Genomic DNA, 12316 nt, shown 5'->3' with positions numbered 1-12316 from the left:
AGGGTACATTTGCATCTCCATTTTTATTTTTCCTAAATCATATTTTTGTCCTCTCCATCATCAATCAAATTGGTATTCAGTTATTTTAATAAGATATTTAAAAAAAATAATTTGTATTAATCATGTATTTTTTTTATTGTGCACTCAAGGTGTCAATAAAACTGGTTTATTAGTTTTAAGAATGGTGTTTTATCTGTTTTTGCAAAGGAATTTTTCATACATATTATAATGTACAGCAAGTCTCACTGAGGTTGTAAAATTACTTTTGCGAGGAGACCTGACAAAGATAGTTGTATAGTAAGTTGCAAACAAAACAATAAAAAATCAGATACCAGATAAAACAATATTGAAAACATATAGATTAACATGACATGACATGACATGACATGACATGACATGACATGACAAAAGGATAGTTTGGATTATTTGATGTGGGGTTCTATGAGGTAGTTATAGGGCAGCAACAAAATGTGTTTTAGCCAATTAAAAAAGGTCACCTGAAAAAAAATAAATATGAGTTTAAGTATATGCAATGTTTAGAATATTTTCACCACTTTAACTTTATGTCAGACAGCCTTTTTGGGAGCCGGCTTTGACGGGAAACCACCATCATAAAAGCCAGATATCACTCTTTCAAAAACAAACCAAAGTCCATAGTGAAAAGATGTCATTTTTTACCTCACAGAACACAGGAGTTGCTGGACTACCACTGCCTCCATCTGTTAGTCTGTTTGTCTTATAGTGTGAATTTTGGTGCATCTGAACTATCCTTTTGAAACACCAAAGTCACACAAAAGCACAAAAAAATAACAGATTAAGGCAGCAGAACACCAGCAACTCGTGTTCTGCGAGGTAAAATGACTAATTTTGCCTATGGAGTTTAGTTAGTTTGGAGAGAGTAATATTTGACTCGTATAACGACAGTTTCCCGTCACAAAAGGCCATCTGACAGCAAGGTAAAGCAGTGAATATATTCTAAATATAGTATACACTTAAACTGATATTTATTTTCTTTATGTGGATCTTTTTTAAGTGGTTAAAATACATTTTGTAGCTGACCCTGTCCACAGCAGTACTGCTGAGTTCAGTGCTGGTGCCCCTCTCTGCTTCTTCAGCAGCTAATACACTGACTATCAGTAAGTACCTCATGAAATCCCACTTCAAATGATCCAAACTATCCCTTTAAAAAAGGGTTCATCAATGCAGTTTCTTTTTACAGACTAGTACAAGTAGCTGGAGCGGTTCAACATGAGGTTTGTACATCAGGTACACAGTGCACGTCTTGTGAGTCCATTTGAGTGGGTGCCTGCTGGTTCCAGCTCTCTGGTTCCTGCAGACAGGGGGAGGAGTTTTTAATGTGCAAACTTCAGCTGTCCTCAACAGGAAAACGTGTGGTGCATCTTCAGATCAGCTGCTTCACCCACTGCACACCCCGATCACAAAAACTCCTCCGGCTTCTCTCATTATATTATACTATATCGATAAGCCAATAAAATAGGGGAAACCTTTTACTTTTTTTTATTCTAGGGTCAAAGTGGGGGACAAAGTCGGTAGCTCATGTGTGTTTTCTCTGACGTTACCCTTTCTTTACTTTAAAATAAACAACAAATTATGGCTCTATATTCAATTGTCACTATTATTAGACAAATGAGCAAACTGTTGATTTTCATACGTGATAGAAATGTAGCCTGATGTTTTACTGCACTGCAAACACCTCATCTGGAATGGGAAGATTTGATGTAACATTTTGATTAGTGGCTGTAATTTAATTACATATTTTTGTTGTTTTCATTGCCACGTTATGATGTCACACTGAAGTTGACCTTTGGCCCTTTGGTTATGAAATGGCTTTGCTTCATAATTTGATCCTATAACATATTTGTCTAAAATTTTGTAATAATCAGTGTATGAATTCTTGTGGCCAAAAATGTGTTTTGTGAGGTCTTAGAGACATTTGACTTTTAACCAGTAGAATCTAATCAGTTCATCTTTGAGTCCAAGTTGACGTTTGTGCCAAATATCAAGAAATTGCCTCTGTTCTTGAGATATCAGGTTCAGGAGAATGAGACAGACGTGAGGTCGCTGTGAGGTTTGAACTGTGACCAACAAAATCAAATCAGTTTATCTTTGAGTCTGAGTGCAGTGTTCCAAGTTTGACCCGGAAACACGATGCCTCCAGCCGTAAAAATCTTTTTTTTTTTTTTTTTCAAAAACTGTGAGTCACCGAGGTCCTTTAGCATACAGTCATGAATGTGGACAAAAAACATGAGGCTGAGGGGTCCAGTAATATGTGAGATCAACTGCGGACAATAGCTAACGTCTGGCGGACATAATTATGCATTCCGATGACTGACTTTAAAATAAAGCCATCTAAGTTATCTCTCTATTTGCTGTTTACTGTTAACAAATTTGCAATTTCATGGGAGACTTGTGTTCCCAGTGGAAATGTGTTTTTTTTTTTAAGAGTCAACACACTGCAACATGTCTGACCCAGATAATCTCCTCTCCCTACACTAATCCTTTATGCAGTCGACACGCTTTAATGTTGCAGCAGAAAATTCATGCTCTATGGTTGACTGAAACTCAATCAGACATGCTATCAAAGAAAACAGACTCAAGTGTTGCTCTGTTAGATGATATGTGTGTTTCAACAATGAAAGCAGTTGGTGTGAAAACTGAGGATTTTTTAAAGTAGCAGGCAGTAAATTTGAGTTTGTTTTTTTGTTTTTTTAAATCTGTAATCCAAATCTTCTTTGTTTGCCTCCATGTTGGTCAGGCTGGTGTCCAGATTGGCAATGCCTGCTGGGAACTTTACCACCTGAAAGATGGGATCCATGCAGATGGACAGATGCCCCGCTGACAAGACCATCAGAGGAGGAGATCTTTCCTTCTAGACCTTCTTCAGTGAGACTGGAAAGTTTATAACGGTTTATCAGTTTGAACATTAAATATTTTTATCTTTGTGTTGTATTCAAATGAATATAGCTCAAAAAGTATTTGTAAATCACTGCATTATATTTTTTTTGGGGGGGAACAGCGGTTTGTTTTTTGCCTCCTGATAAATATTCACAAGTACAGTATTTTTTATGTGTATTTCAATGTTTAATGTTGTGTTTGTGTTCTAAATGTGTCACTTAAATCTGCAGTGGTTGAAAGTTATTTGAGGCCATTTGTCTGTGACTCACTACATAACAGACTGAAGATCTATTTTTTGAAATATGTTAGGATTAAACAGACATGTTCATATGAAAACTATGCGGAGCTCCTTGGCTGCAGATCTAAAATGCTCTCAGAGATGATGCTGCTGCTCCACTCTCTTTAGTCACTTGGGGGCAGTGATGTTCAACAGTGACGTTTGAACGCCACATCATGCTGAAATGGTAAACTGCTCTTAAACTTCACCTTAAACTTAACTTAAACTTCTGTTTTTTTTGCTTCAGCGTTATGTAACTACTGTAGGAAGGGAAAAACAGTAATATTTTTCAAGCTGATTTCAAACAAATGCAAAATGGAGCAATTTGTCAATAAATGGGGACCTCTGGTGGTGGCAGAGGGTCAAAGTGCAACAAAGGCTGAGAGGACAAGAATATATCATACATACATCAGGAAGAGGGTGTGACAGAGGGTAGGTTGGTAACCACTAGACTGAAGTACTGCGTATAAAGTTGTTAAACTAGTTCCACTTCTGCCTGATGCATCAGTATTAAAATTAATTAAAACAATATACAATAAAATATCAGTCACAAGAGCCATTTTCCTCCTAGTACTACTAGTACTAGGCCTGCATTTGGCTGATAAGTACTTATGCACTTTTACTTAAGTAGAATTTAAAATGTACTTTTAGATGCATGTATTTTGACACTTGTATTGGTACTTTTACTTAAGTAAAAGATATGATTATCAGTGGAGGAGGAAGCATTCAGATCGTTTACTTAACGTATCAATACTACAGTTTAAATATACTCTGTTACAAGTAAAAGGCGTGCATGCATATGTTTCTTTAAGTAAAAGAACATATGTATAAGCATCAAAATCAGAGATGGGAAGTAACTAAGTGTATTTATGCAAGTACTGTACTTAATTGTACTGGAGTATTTCCATTGTATGTTACTGCATTCTTCTACTCTAATACATTTTGGAGGCCAATATTGTATTTGTTTTACTCCACTACGTTAATCTGATAATTTAAGTTATTATTTACTTTACAGATAAAGATTATTAACACAAAATACAGTTCAGCAAATAAAACATGATGTATTATTACAGATTAATGTACCCAACGGTAAAAAAAACCAGCTGAAATTAACTTCATCTTTACCAGCTGCAACATGAAAGAGATTAACACATTAATGCCTCAAAAATTATAATTCAGTAATACTTAATATTCTGAAACGGATCTACATTATCAGGGTCTTCTACATTTGGTACATTAAGTATATTTTAATGTTAATACTTTTTACTTTAGTAAGATTTGAATGCAGGACTTTTACTTGTATTTCTACTCTGTGGTATTGAAAAGAAAAGTACTCATTGTGCAGAATAGCTCTTTTCAGTATAATGTATATTATTGTATTGTACTGTATTTACTGAGCACATGATTTGCAGCTGGTAAAGGCGTGATGAGTGGCTTGTGAATTTTCCTCTGGGGAACAAAATCTTATCATATCTTACAAAATGTAACCTATGAAACATATAATAATGCATTATATTTAATTTGTTCATTGTATTTTATATCAATAATAATTCTGCAAGGCCTAACAGTAGTTGGAAGATAAATATAGAGAAAGTAAAAAGAAGCCTATAATATATTTCATTTTGAATTGTAATGGAGTTGAAGAAAATTGAAATACTCAAGTAAAGTACAGTAAGAGTATCTAAAAACTATCCCAGAGTACAGTTCTTGAGTACATGTACCTTGTTACTCTTCACTGCTGTGAAGAGATTCCACCGTTAAAAAAAACGGGGAAATTTAATGAAGACACAAGAAACAACGAATCGAAAATATGTCTGCATAGTAGACTGATAATATACAGCTTTGTTTATGAAGGGGATAAAACACAAAAGAATATTAAATCGAAAATCCCTTTGAAAAGTATTCACTTCCTTGTCTGAGTCTGTCGGTTAGTGACGACCGTGTCCACAAGGGAACCCAAGATCTGCAAAACTCTCGCGAGATTTGTACACGTTTTTTTTCATTGTGCACTTTGCACGAGATAAATGTGTTTCATAATGTGACAAGGGTAACGTTATCATCTGGGTAGGTTTCGCCTGGAACGGGTCTGGTAAAGATCATAGTTCGGGTTAAAACCTTTACTCTCGCGAGATATTTCGCTGGTTTGGGGTTCCCTTCTAGACACGACCGTTATGACACGCACTTATGATTGCCCCACTTTCCTGCAGAGCTCGTGGCATGTCTGTTTCGCTTTGACCAATAGGAATGCCCCCATGTGACCCCCGCAGCCAATCGTATTCGGCAGCACTTTTCCGCCCGGTTAGAAAGTATAAAAAGCCCCGCCCAGTGAAAATCATCAGTTACTTCTTACACAGGACTCTTAAAGGCCGGGCTGTGAGAGCTAACTTATTATCTTCCTCTTCTTAAACCAAACTCCTGCACACTGCAAACCTTCAGCAAACATGGTGAGTATGAAAATATAGTTTTTATTCACTTATCGTGTGTTTATTTAACCTCTTTTAAAGCTTTAAAGTGTATAATCACGTGGCAGATAAGTTTAACTAACTTATCAACTTAAAGAAGCAGCATTAACGGTCTACTTTAGCTTTGATTTAGGGCGGTTAAACCAAAATTCATCTTAAATAGGTGTTTTTAACTCTAACTTTGGCGACTGAAGCGTGACTCGACAGGGCACAGCCCAAATTCAAGTTCAGCTTCCGTTTTTTTTTTCCCGTGTGTCTGCACGTTGCCCCAGTTGTCGAAGGTCAGTGTGCTTTGAGCCTGAAACATTCCTGTGTTAACCGCCTGTTTGAAGGGGCCTGGTCTTTAGGAAACTGCAACCACAGGCTTTTCAAACAAAACCTATTCACCAAAAGCCTTATGGGCCTTTTTTGATATTTATCCTTTCATGTTTTATGTATGTGTAAGCCTACTACTGTTGTCTGAAAATCTTTAACTACAGCTGTGTTTGTTTTGTTCCACCACAGAACTTTGATTTATTATGTTTTTTTATGCTCAACACACAGTTTTCTTTCTTCTTTATTTAAGCACATCTGAATGCCTGAATTGGGGCCAGACCGATACTGGATTTTTGTGGCCAATACCGATAGTGGGGAGTGTAAAAAAAACAAAAAAAAAACTAATATGGATATATTGGCCAATATTTTTTGCACAGATTGATTAAATTCTATTACTTTTACACAGAATTAGGGCTCAACTAACTATTATTTTCATAGTTGATTAATCGGTTGATTATTGTCTCAATTAATCGTTCTTTGCTAGTAAAATATTAAAATGGTGAAAAATGTTGATCAGTTCAAAAATATTCAGTTTACTGTCATTGAGAAATAAAGAAAACAGAAAATGTTCACATTTAAGAAGCTGGAGAATTTTTACTTTTTTCCTTTCCTCAAACTGATTAATTTATCTAAATAGTTGGAGATTAATTTAATAATCGATTAATTGTTGCAGCTCAATAGTTTATATTGACATGAACACGTTTTTTAAAATGATCCCTCAAAAGTTGTTCACACTTGTGACAAAGATATGTAATAGAAACAGGATAATTGTAATTTAATAATAAACTCTATTGTCAGATGATATCAGGACAGTGAACCAGTTAACTTCCAACAGTAATTTTAATAATTATAAGTGACTAAATAAAAAAACAAATGGTGCAAAATACATGTATATATTAGACCTAATTGGAAAAAGGACCAAATTTACATTGAATGCTACATATAACTCCAAAGAAACAATCTTCATTATGTTTTCTTTAAAAAAAAAAAAAAGGATCATCAGACAATGTCTGCCCGCACGATACAGGCCGATAAAACTGATTGTCCAGTATCACTAAACTCGGTCTGGCTTTAGTCTGAATAATCAGCCCCTCTGTGATAGCTTTGTTTCCTGAAGCGTGTTCTGTTCAGGGTGAATGACTGTGCAACATGTCATCAGGTGACTTGGGTCATGATGAGCTGGTATCTGGTTCTTTACAATAGAGCCCTTTTTTCTTCTTATAACTCTGACATTAAGTACAGAGATGCCCTCGACATGTGACCAGAAGCCTTCAGTGTCTGATTAGTGTTACAAGAACTTCTAAAGACGGCCTTTCACACGGCAAAGCTTAATTCTATTACAATTCTTTAACAACTTTTTTTCCCCCCTTTTCCACAGCGTGAGTGTATCTCAGTCCACGTTGGTCAGGCTGGTGTCCAGATTGGCAATGCCTGCTGGGAGCTTTACTGCCTGGAACATGGGATCCAGCCGGACGGACAGATGCCCAGTGACAAGACCATTGGAGGAGGAGACGATTCCTTCAACACCTTCTTCAGTGAGACTGGAGCTGGAAAGCACGTCCCCAGAGCTGTGTTTGTGGATCTGGAGCCCACTGTCATCGGTAAACTCTCAATAAATACAAATTATTCTAAAATATTGAGGGTAGATGGTCCCCCCCAACCCCCCAACCCCCCTGCCCCCAAGTCAATCAAACCTTGCTTTAATTTCTGCTAATTTCCCTCAGATGAGGTGCGCACTGGGACCTACCGCCAGCTGTTCCACCCTGAGCAGCTGATCACTGGTAAGGAGGATGCTGCCAACAACTACGCCCGTGGACACTACACCATCGGCAAAGAGATCATCGACCTGGTGCTGGACAGGATCCGCAAACTGGTGGGTAAATTCAGAGAAGGTTAATTGCAAATTTTGCTCCAGAATATCAAATGAAATGATGTGACTGTGTCTCATATGTAACCATTGTCCCTCCTCTCTGTCCTCAGGCTGACCAGTGCACTGGCCTTCAGGGCTTCCTGGTTTTCCACAGCTTCGGAGGTGGCACCGGCTCTGGTTTCACCTCCCTGCTGATGGAACGTCTCTCTGTCGACTACGGCAAGAAATCCAAGCTGGAGTTTTCCATCTACCCAGCTCCCCAGGTGTCCACCGCTGTGGTGGAGCCCTACAACTCCATCCTGACCACCCACACCACCCTGGAGCACTCTGACTGTGCCTTCATGGTGGATAACGAGGCCATCTACGATATCTGCCGTAGGAACCTCGATATCGAGCGTCCTACTTACACCAACCTGAACAGGTTGATCAGTCAGATTGTGTCCTCCATCACTGCTTCCCTTCGTTTCGATGGTGCCCTCAATGTTGATCTGACAGAGTTCCAGACCAACTTGGTGCCGTATCCCCGTATCCACTTCCCTCTGGCCACCTATGCCCCTGTCATCTCTGCTGAGAAAGCTTACCACGAGCAGTTAACGGTGTCAGAAATCACCAATGCTTGCTTTGAGCCATCCAATCAGATGGTGAAATGCGACCCTCGCCACGGCAAATACATGGCTTGCTGCCTGCTTTTCCGTGGTGATGTGGTGCCCAAAGATGTAAATGCTGCCATCGCCGCAATCAAAACCAAGCGCACCATCCAGTTTGTGGACTGGTGTCCCACTGGTTTCAAGGTTGGCATCAACTACCAGCCTCCCACTGTAGTTCCTGGTGGAGACCTGGCCAAGGTCCAGAGGGCTGTGTGCATGCTGAGCAACACCACTGCTATCGCAGAGGCCTGGGCTCGACTTGACCACAAGTTTGATCTGATGTACGCCAAGCGTGCCTTTGTTCACTGGTATGTGGGTGAGGGTATGGAGGAGGGAGAGTTCTCTGAGGCCAGAGAGGACATGGCAGCTCTGGAGAAGGATTATGAGGAGGTCGGAACTGATAGTTTGGGAGAGGATGAGGATGAAGGAGAGGAATATTAAACAGGCATGCATTCCCTTGTATTGGTCTCTGATCTGTGCCTTTTATCACTGTCAAAAATAAAAGCTGTTTATTGACTGCACCATTGTTTTCTGTCTTTAATACTGATTTCACAGGGCACCAGTACTGTTGGGGAGCATTTCACTGAAGCAGAGCAGATTTTTCTGTTTTTGTTTAATGCTAAAAACTTACCATCCTGGCCAGCATCAGGCTTGTTTGTAAAGTAGTTTTAGATCAGTGGTTTTCAGATTTATATATAATAATATCTGCAAAATAAAAAAACAAACAAACAAACAAGTAGCCTACTGATCACAGACAGAATTCCTGGTCTGCAGGAGGGGAAACTTATTCCCACCTGCATAGAATTAATCAGGGCCTTTGAGGTGTCACACTCTAATAATTCCCACTGTTGTAGATTTTAACTTTTTGCCCATACATGAAAATGAGAAAGTACACAGTCCAGTGTGTCTTACACTGAAAGTGGTTTAATAATACTTGGCCAAGGAGAATGAAGAAATAATCTGTTGGTGCTCTGTCCTGATGTTCCCTTTAATTCTGGGACAGTCTTAAAACATTCACAGATTAGGTCATGATGAACCTATGCCCAAATAAGGTCAGACCCAACACATCTACAGCACATAGAATCACCCTATTGGTCTGCAAATCCAAACATGGGAATTATGAATACACAAAGTCTGAGACCACAGCTCGGCACCCTTCGCTCCCATTAGCTCAGGGTCAGTGATGTCCAAACCAGATTAGTTATGTCTCCTCTGTTCAGAGAGACAAGGCGAACGCCTCTCTGACCTCAGCTGCCATAGCAACACTGTCAGGTTGTTATCTTGTTTATCTAAAAGGAGAAAAAAAAGCTGCATCTACTGTCTAGAAGAAAGACAGTATGTCTGTTCAGAATTAGTGTGGGCCTCTCGGTGACTCCAGTCTTTTGTATGATATCTAAAATTGGAAAATTCCTTAACACCCACCATCCAGTGACTGAGTGAGGAGCAGAAACTGGGGCTCCCTAAAGACATACTTTTTATGGAACAGAAAAGTACTAACACAGTAAAGTCAGAATCATTCATACAGTTTGGAAACCACTAGAAGGACAGTTTATTCTGCTCACACTATATTCTCCACCAGAGGTTCTCAATTTTATTTTTTTTTTTATCAGCTAAGACCCCCTCACAATACTTTGTATATATGTACAGCCCTGATCCCAAAATAACTGAGATGCTTTGTACATAACAGATTGCAATTATTTGCAAATATCTTTCAACTGATTCAATTGAATAGAATACAAAGAAAAGATTTCATTTTCAAACTGCTAAATTTTGTTTTTGTAAATATTCATGCATTCTGAATTTGATGCCTGCAACACATACCAAATACTTTGGTACAGGAGCAACAAAACATTGGGAAACTTGAGGAAAACTCTTAACACCTTTGAAACATTCAACAGGTATTCAGATTAATTAGTGACAGGTTACAGAACCTTAAAGATTCAAAATAAAGATTCAAAATAAGAATTTTTAGGGAAACCTCGAAAGGCTCAGTTGTTCACAAGCATGAACGGAGTGAGGTTCAACACTTTGTGAAAAACTGTGTGAAGAAATAGTCCAAGATAAAAGTCTACAATCCATAATATCATTAAAAGAAATCTCTGCATGTAAGGAGCAAGACTGAAAACCAACACTGAATGTCAGTGACCTTTGACCCCTCGGGCAGCACTGCATTAAAAACTGCATTAAAAACCCACATCATTGTATAAAGGATACTACATGGGCTCAGGAACACTTTGGAAAACCACTGTCAGTAAACACAGGCACCGTTAGTACTGAAAGGTACATGTGCAGGTTTTGGAGCAACTTATGCTGCCATCCAGACGATGCATTTTTCAAGGAAATCCTGCTAATGATGATGCAAACTCACACCCGCATGTGTCTGTAGTAAAAGAGTTCAGGTACTAGACTGACCTGCCTGCAGTCCAGACCTGTCTCCCATTGAAAACATGTGGTGCATTATGAAGCGCAAAACACAACAACAGAGACTGTGGACTGTTGAGAACCTGAAGTCGAATATCAAGCAAGAATGAGAAAGAATTTCCTTTTTAGAACTTCAACAGTTCGTGTCCTCAGTTCACAAACACTGACTGAGTGTTCAAAGAAAAGCTGACGTGTCACAGTGGTGAACATGATCTTGAAACAACTTTTTGGGTACGTTGCCGCATCAGATTCAGAATGAGGGCATATTTACAAAAAACAATGAATTTAATCAGTTTGAACATCAAACATCCTGTCTGTACTGTATTCAACTGAGTGTAGGTTGAAAAGTTAAATGAATGAATCACTTTAAAGATCTAAATGGTTTGACCATTAAGATGATCCTGCTGCTCTGCTCTCTTTAGTCACTTGGGGGCAGTGATGTTCAACAGATGCTTGAACTCCACATCATGCTGAAATGGTAAAGTAAACTTGCAATCAGCTGCAGGTAGCCTGTAGATTGATCACTTTAAATGACTTTCACAGCGTTAGGTGTTTTCAGAACACCATTTGCAGTTCTAATTTTCTTCTGGATAATGAGCAACATTGTATGGCAATCATGGAACACGTTTAGAAACTTGAGTACAGAGGTGACAATGCATACGACTCGCACCAAAACATAACACATTCACAAGTGTTGTACAAGTTTTTTTTAATTTAATTTCAGCTTTGTAATTTTGACCACGTTTGGCTACACAAATGCATTTCTTCAAATTCAGCAAATGTCATTTGATTTCATTAAACGCACTAAAACAGACAAAACAAAATGGCTTCTACACGACGCTGACCTACATGAATACTGTTTATTGCACTTATCATTGAGTTCATCTGCCAGATTGTCTCTTCTGTTGTTGACAAATGCATTGATAAAATGTTCCCCAAATATGAGATCGTGGGAGATTTATTACAACTGTGGATTTTGTAGATTTTGTCATGAAAACAATAAAGAACCAGTGTGTTAATTTGCAAAACTCAAAGGCAAAACAATTTTAGCTTCTTCTTAAAACCCCATATATTGATATTAAACAGGAAAAAATGTATTTTTGAACTGTCCCTTTATAAGAATGTTTCCTCTAACAGGTTTTGTCTTTTCAGCTCTTTTAGTCTTCAGAAGACCCTAAAATGGCCCAAAAATCTTCACCAAAATCTATTTATTAAAAACATGTCTGACCACAGACTTGATTTTATTAGAAAATGTGAGACCCACAAGTTTTCTTTTATGGATTACCAACATTTTTATGGCAATATTACCCAACAGAAAACATGAAAAACACCCCTGAGGGATTTTTTTTTACAACCTGGCAGCTGAAGTTGTTATTGTCTTTTAAGTGATCTACAAAGTACAGCAGCA

General features: G+C 38.3%; 1 protein-coding gene across 1 annotated transcript; it reads left to right on the top strand.

Annotated features, from left to right (window-relative positions):
- Window positions 1-5485: 5485 nt before the first annotated feature.
- LOC146324697 (tubulin alpha-1C chain-like) lies at window positions 5486-9008 on the top strand. Its single transcript, XM_084720311.1, has 4 exons — window positions 5486-5637; window positions 7349-7571; window positions 7695-7843; window positions 7951-9008. Exons 1-4 carry the CDS (start codon window positions 5635-5637, stop codon window positions 8926-8928), a joined length of 1353 nt encoding a protein of 450 aa, XP_084576437.1. The 5' UTR covers window positions 5486-5634; the 3' UTR covers window positions 8929-9008.
- Window positions 9009-12316: the final 3308 nt, after the last annotated feature.

Source organism: Lutjanus erythropterus, chromosome 6 (genome assembly GCF_056507025.1).
Source record: "Lutjanus erythropterus isolate fLutEry1 chromosome 6, fLutEry1.hap2, whole genome shotgun sequence".
Taxonomy (NCBI): Eukaryota; Metazoa; Chordata; class Actinopteri; order Lutjaniformes; family Lutjanidae; genus Lutjanus; species Lutjanus erythropterus.
Note: the sequence above shows the minus strand (reverse complement) of the source record. Positions and strands in the feature narration are given on the sequence as shown.

Excerpts from the sequence above, each read along its gene's own strand:
- LOC146324697 (XM_084720311.1), top strand. Across the intron at positions 7,572-7,694 it reads TCTGGAGCCCACTGTCATCG|ATGAGGTGCGCACTGGGACC; the intron begins GTAAACTCTCAA and ends AATTTCCCTCAG. Across the intron at positions 7,844-7,950 it reads TGGACAGGATCCGCAAACTG|GCTGACCAGTGCACTGGCCT; the intron begins GTGGGTAAATTC and ends CTCTGTCCTCAG.